The following is a 5311-nucleotide window of genomic DNA, read 5'->3' as shown; positions in this document are numbered from 1 at the left end:
CCCTCGCCCTCCCAGGCCCCGCGCCCCGCGCCTGGGCCGCCGGCGATGGTGACACATGCGGCGGCGGCGCGCCGGCGGCAGGACCATGGTTGAGCGCGCCAGCAAGTTCGTGCTGGTGGTGGCGGGCTCAGCGTGCTTCATGCTCATCCTGTACCAGTACGCGGGCCCGGGGCTGAGCCTGGGCGCGCCCGGCGGCCGCGCGCCGCCCGACGACCTGGACCTCTTTCCCACGCCCGACCCGCACTACGAGAAGAAGTACTACTTCCCGGTGCGCGAGCTGGAGCGCTCGCTGCGCTTCGACATGAAGGGCGACGACGTGATCGTCTTCCTGCACATTCAGAAGACTGGGGGCACCACCTTCGGCCGCCACCTCGTGCAGAACGTGCGCCTTGAGGTGCCCTGCGACTGCCGGCCCGGCCAGAAGAAGTGCACCTGCTACCGGCCCAACCGCCGCGAGACCTGGCTCTTCTCCCGCTTCTCTACGGGCTGGAGCTGCGGGCTGCACGCCGACTGGACGGAGCTCACCAACTGCGTGCCCGGCGTGCTGGACCGTCGCGACCCCGCGGCGCTGCGGACCCCCAGGTGAGCTCCCGGAGCGGCCGGGTCCGGGCTTGCGGCTGCTGCCCCGGGCCGTACCCCTGCCGGGTTGTCCTGGGCCCACTCTGACCTCGCCGCCCTCCTCTCCTGTCCTCCCCGCAGGCCGCTTATGGACCCTCTCCCGACCTGCTGGGCGCCCAAGGCTCCCAGTCTGTCCTCTGCGGCCCGGCCTGTAGTTACCCTGCCCTTTATTCTCACCTTCTCCTTGTCTCCTCTCTACTTTTTTCCTCCACCACTCCCGCCCTGCAGGCTGCGCAAAGCCTGGCCATCCCTGGGGTTACCAGCCACTGCCTTGGGGACATCACTTGCCTTGCACCGCCGGCCACTGTAAAATCTGGCTGGCCCCAGCTGCGGGTACACGCTGGCCTTGCGTCGTCTGGCGGGAAAGCGGGTCCCTTTGCGCATGTAGCCCACCTGGAGTGTTTGTTCCTCTATCTTGGCCGCTCGCATACCCGAAGCAGAAGCAAGAGAAGTGAAGTGCTTTTCCGCAGCACCTGTGAGGCCCCCAGCCCCCCAGCCTGCCTTGAGAGGGTTGCGGGGAGCAGCCAGGGAAGGGGGCAGCTGCCAGGGAAGGGGGCTGGCTCTGCCCACCCTTGTGTGCAGGTAGAACAAAGGCCTGAGTGTGACCTGGGGCTGGGGGCGGGGAGGCCAGAACCAGTTGGAAGATCCCTTTAGAAGAGGAGTGCTAGCAAAGGAACAGCCAGGTTAGGGGAGCTGACTTGGGCAGGGGCACCTGTGCAGACACACTCTCCTTCAGAGCCCCCCATTTCTGTGGAGGTTAGAGGCACAGAGCTGAGCTCTGTGTGACAGCTTTTCTGGGAAACAGTTTGTAGCCACAGCTCTGGAGGGCAGGCTGGGTCCCCAGCGCTTAAAATGTGGATTCTCTTCCTCCCCTCCATATTGGTGCTCTAGGGGCCTTTGCCCCAAGGTGTCTGGGCCAGCGAGGGCCTGGAGTGCTGTCTTTTTGCTTGCCTTTTGTTCATCTTCCGGGTTTGCCTGAGGATTGCACTTACAGACAGGCAGGGGCTAGGGGGCCTTCTGTGGCCTGTGCAGTTGTGTATGTTGGCACACTTTTGGGTCCGGAGGGTGCAGGGTCCCGGGTGTGTTTGGAGGATAAAGGTTGGGTGTGTTTGGAGGATAAAGGTTGGGTGTCTGGCCAATCCATAGCTGAATGTGGTCTGTGGCATTGCTCTCCTGCTCAGTTCTTCAGTGCTTATCCCTTGGTCTTTCCTGGACTGTCAGGAAATTAGGGCCCTAGAGCGGACGCCACAGGTCGTCTTGCTCTGCCTTGGCTGCCCCACCCCCAGCCCCTAGCAGCTCTGAGCTTGAGAGGTGATGTTCCGGGTCTTGTAAGATGCTGGCGGTTACAGATCTACCATTCCAAAGCCCTTAAATCCTTGCTTCCTATATAGCACTAGGTCTGAACACGGATGTCCTTTCCTAGTGTGGTCCAGTCTCTCTGTGCTAGACTGAGCAAGGTCTAGGGTTTGTGGCTGCTGACACACCGGGGCTGTAGGCTCTAAGAACAGGGCACTGACCAACCCAGATAGGCCTCCTCCCTGCCCGCAGGAGTGGGCCTGGGGGTAGGCACCATCCTGGCTGCTAGAGGGAATCAGCCTGGGAGAAGCCCAGAGGGGACAGTGTGCAGAACCTGTTCTGGGGGCTGCCTGGAGGCCTGAATCCAGGTTGTCCCCCTGGGAAGCTCTTCCTGCACCCTGTCCCCTGAGGCTGCTTCGCTTGGGGTCACCAAAATGATGAGCCCTGACCTCCCCCCTCTGGAGTTTGTCCACCAGAACAGGAGGCTCAGCCACCCTTCCAGACAAGAGTTGGGGGACCAAGTGGAGCAGATGGCCCCCACCCCGCCCCCGGTGCTGCATGAGAGAGGCCCAGCATCCCCTCCTCAGGGTACATATCTGCAGCAAGAAGAGGAAAAAACCAGCGTACTCAGCCACCAGCCCCTAGGCCTGGAAGTTGCTACGCTCAGCTGGGTGCAGGCCGGGTGGGGGAGGGGTGTCCAGGACTCGCAGGAGCTCCTCCCCTGCTCTCTACCCTGGAGTGGGCTGTGCCATACGTGAGGAAGGTGACAGAGCCTCATCTTGGGTGGGCTCTCCCCCACCCCGTTCATTTCTGTTCCAGGCACTAGGTAGATTGCTTTTTTAATGAGCTTCCCTGAGAGGCCAGGGTAATCTTGGCTTTGTGCATTTACAAGCCCATCTGACTGAGGTTCACCTGCTGAGTGTCCCCCTCATCTGGAGCTGGACCAGGGTGCTTTGAAGGTCAGCAGGCAATTCCCCTATTTTACCTCCCCCTCAGGACCCAGCACCTCTCTGGATGAATTTGTCAGTGCCCATATTCCGTGGGACCTCTGGTATCAGGAGCTCCAGATTTCCCCCTCCTCCTCCTTCCAGCAGGCTAGTGCTTGCCTCCCCTATGGCCCTGAGGGTGCCAGCGTGACCACATGGCTGGTTAACTGAGGAGGGTGGGCCAGGCCTGAGAGCTGCCCTGACAGGCCCCTGGGTGCCTGGGCCTAGAGTGAGGACCCTTCCTTCCTCCCTGGTTTGCAGGGCTTGGATGATTGCCTCCTTGCCATGCTTCTAGAAATTCCACTAAGCCTCTCACAGCTTCTGATGCTCATATCTGCAGGATTGGGGGCCCAGAAGAGGCGGGCCTTGTGGCTCGGGGAAGTGGGGGTTTCCAGAACTGCCCACCACACGGCATCCACCTCAGAGGGATCTAAGCTGGGCAGGTGTTGTGGTGACAGACTGCAAGGAGGAGACACACCTTCCTGGTACAGTTTTCAACTTCTAGCAGTGGTCAGTGCTTCCTGAGTTAAGAGAGGGAAAGGCATGCGAGCCAAGTGTCTATAGGGCCCTCTTATGTCCTGTGTCCCCTGCGGGGCTGCCATACCTGCTAGCATCTGCCACTGTGCTTGAAGGGCCCCAGGAAGCGCTGACCATGGAGCAGTGAGGCTGGGGTGTTCCGCTGCTGCCGGGGGCCACTTCGATGAGTGTCTCAGCACCCCATGCTCTGTGTCACTTCAGACACTCGCAGGGTGCTCCTAAGGGCCAGAATGCCTCTCCTGCCTCTCCCCATCTGCCTGAGGTGACAGAAGAAGAGACACAGCCAGGACCTTGCCTGGATTGCCCAGGAAACGTTCCTGAAATTGTGTGGACTTCATTCGGAGCCGCTGTGGGCATCTGGGTCCTGGGTATGGCTTCCAGGCAGCCTCCCTGGGGTCCTGGACTCAGCAAGGCCCTCTGTGCAGCAGCAGACCCCTCCAGGAGTCCCTGGGAGGGGGGGTCCCTGCAATCTGCGATGTAGCCATGTAGAAGCCCTCACATCAGTGGCCTCTGGTCACCCACGCTGCACTATCCTGAATTCCTGTCTGTGTCCCAGAAAGCTGAGTGCTCCCAGCTCAGCCTGTGCTACCTCATGCCCCAGCACACTGTCCTCTCCTCCTCTCTCTTTAGCCTCAGCCCTGCTGCCCCTTCCTCCAGGAAGCCTTTGCTAGCAGCACCTTGTTGCTTTAGGTGCCATTGGGCATCCTTCATGTGCCATACTGGCATGTCCACTGCAGGTTGGCACTGGCCAGGTGACGAGTGGGTACTGCCCACATATTGGTGCCAACTAGAGTGTTCTCTTCCTGGCCCCACCCTCTTCAGGAGCTGTGCCCCTCCATGAGTCCTCTAGTGAATCAGGATCAAGGCAGCCGTGCACTGCCCGGAGGGCCTCAGGGGCCCCTCTGTGGGCCCAGCCAGCTTGGGCACACTTAAGATTGGGCATTTCTATAACACTTCTTTCTGCGGCACTTGACACTTTCTGACCTGCCTTCACCATCAGGTTCTTACGTGTGATCAAGAGACAAAACCCACATTTGCTCACAGTGGGACAGATGTTACCCAGAGCACATGACTGGGACCCGTGAGTGGGGCCTGGCCACTTAGGAGAGCTGGTAGGGCTGTTGTCATGGCCTGAATCACCTGTGGAGGCTTTGCTTGAGGACAAAGGGAATCTGAGGTCAAGATGTTCAGAATTAGGGGGTGCCCAGGGGGCTCAGTTGGTCAAGTGTTGACTCTTGATTTACTCTTGATCTTAGCTCAGGTCATCATCTCACAGTTCGTAAGTTCAAGCCCCACATCAGGCTCCATGCTGTCAGCTTAGGATTCTCTCTGCCCCTCTCCTGTGCTTCTGTGCCCCTGCGCTCACCCTCTCTCCCTTCCCTCCCTCCCTCTCTCTCTCTCTCTCTCTCTCTCTCTCTCTCTCTCTCTCTCTCTCTCTCCCTCCCTCCCTCCCTTTCTCAAAATAAATGAATAAATGTTAAAAAACAAAAGATGTTCAGAATTAGATTTTCATTCATCCACAAAACAAAAACAACTTTTTAGGCAAATGCATGAGAAGGCAAACTTTTAAATAGCTTAGTGATGGTTATTTTAAATGATTCTTGGGCTTGTGAAATTATCTCATGTTTTTTTAAAGCCCCTGAGAGTTGGCAGACTAGGGCTTCCTGACCTTTCAGGCACCTCACTTACAAAACCTGGGGCTGTGCAGAGAGGGCTGGCTGTGGTGCTGTGGGGACTTTTGCTCCTGGGCTTCTGGGTCAGAGAGCCCTGGGGGCTGTGAGGCTCCTTGCCTTTGTGTCTTTTTCTTCCATTCTGGGTTGGAGGTCTGAGAGGTTTAGCTGCTGATTTGGGGGGAGTGGCAGGCAGTCGGGTCA

The 5311-nt window shown here is 58.9% G+C and overlaps 1 protein-coding gene across 1 annotated transcript in view; it reads left to right on the top strand.

Moving 5' to 3' along the window:
* Positions 1-5311, top strand: part of HS6ST1 (heparan sulfate 6-O-sulfotransferase 1) — a 40283-nt gene continuing 34972 nt past the window's right edge. The window contains exon 1 of the mRNA XM_029934800.1: positions 1-582. Coding sequence (XP_029790660.1) covers positions 56-582 — 527 coding nt within the window. The 5' untranslated portion in view covers positions 1-55. The remainder of the gene's footprint in view (positions 583-5311) is intronic.

Source organism: Suricata suricatta, chromosome 3, assembly GCF_006229205.1.
Source record: "Suricata suricatta isolate VVHF042 chromosome 3, meerkat_22Aug2017_6uvM2_HiC, whole genome shotgun sequence".
In the NCBI taxonomy this organism is placed as follows: domain Eukaryota; kingdom Metazoa; phylum Chordata; class Mammalia; order Carnivora; family Herpestidae; genus Suricata; species Suricata suricatta.
The sequence above is the reverse complement of the archived record's forward strand: the minus strand, read 5'-3'. Positions and strand labels throughout refer to the sequence as shown.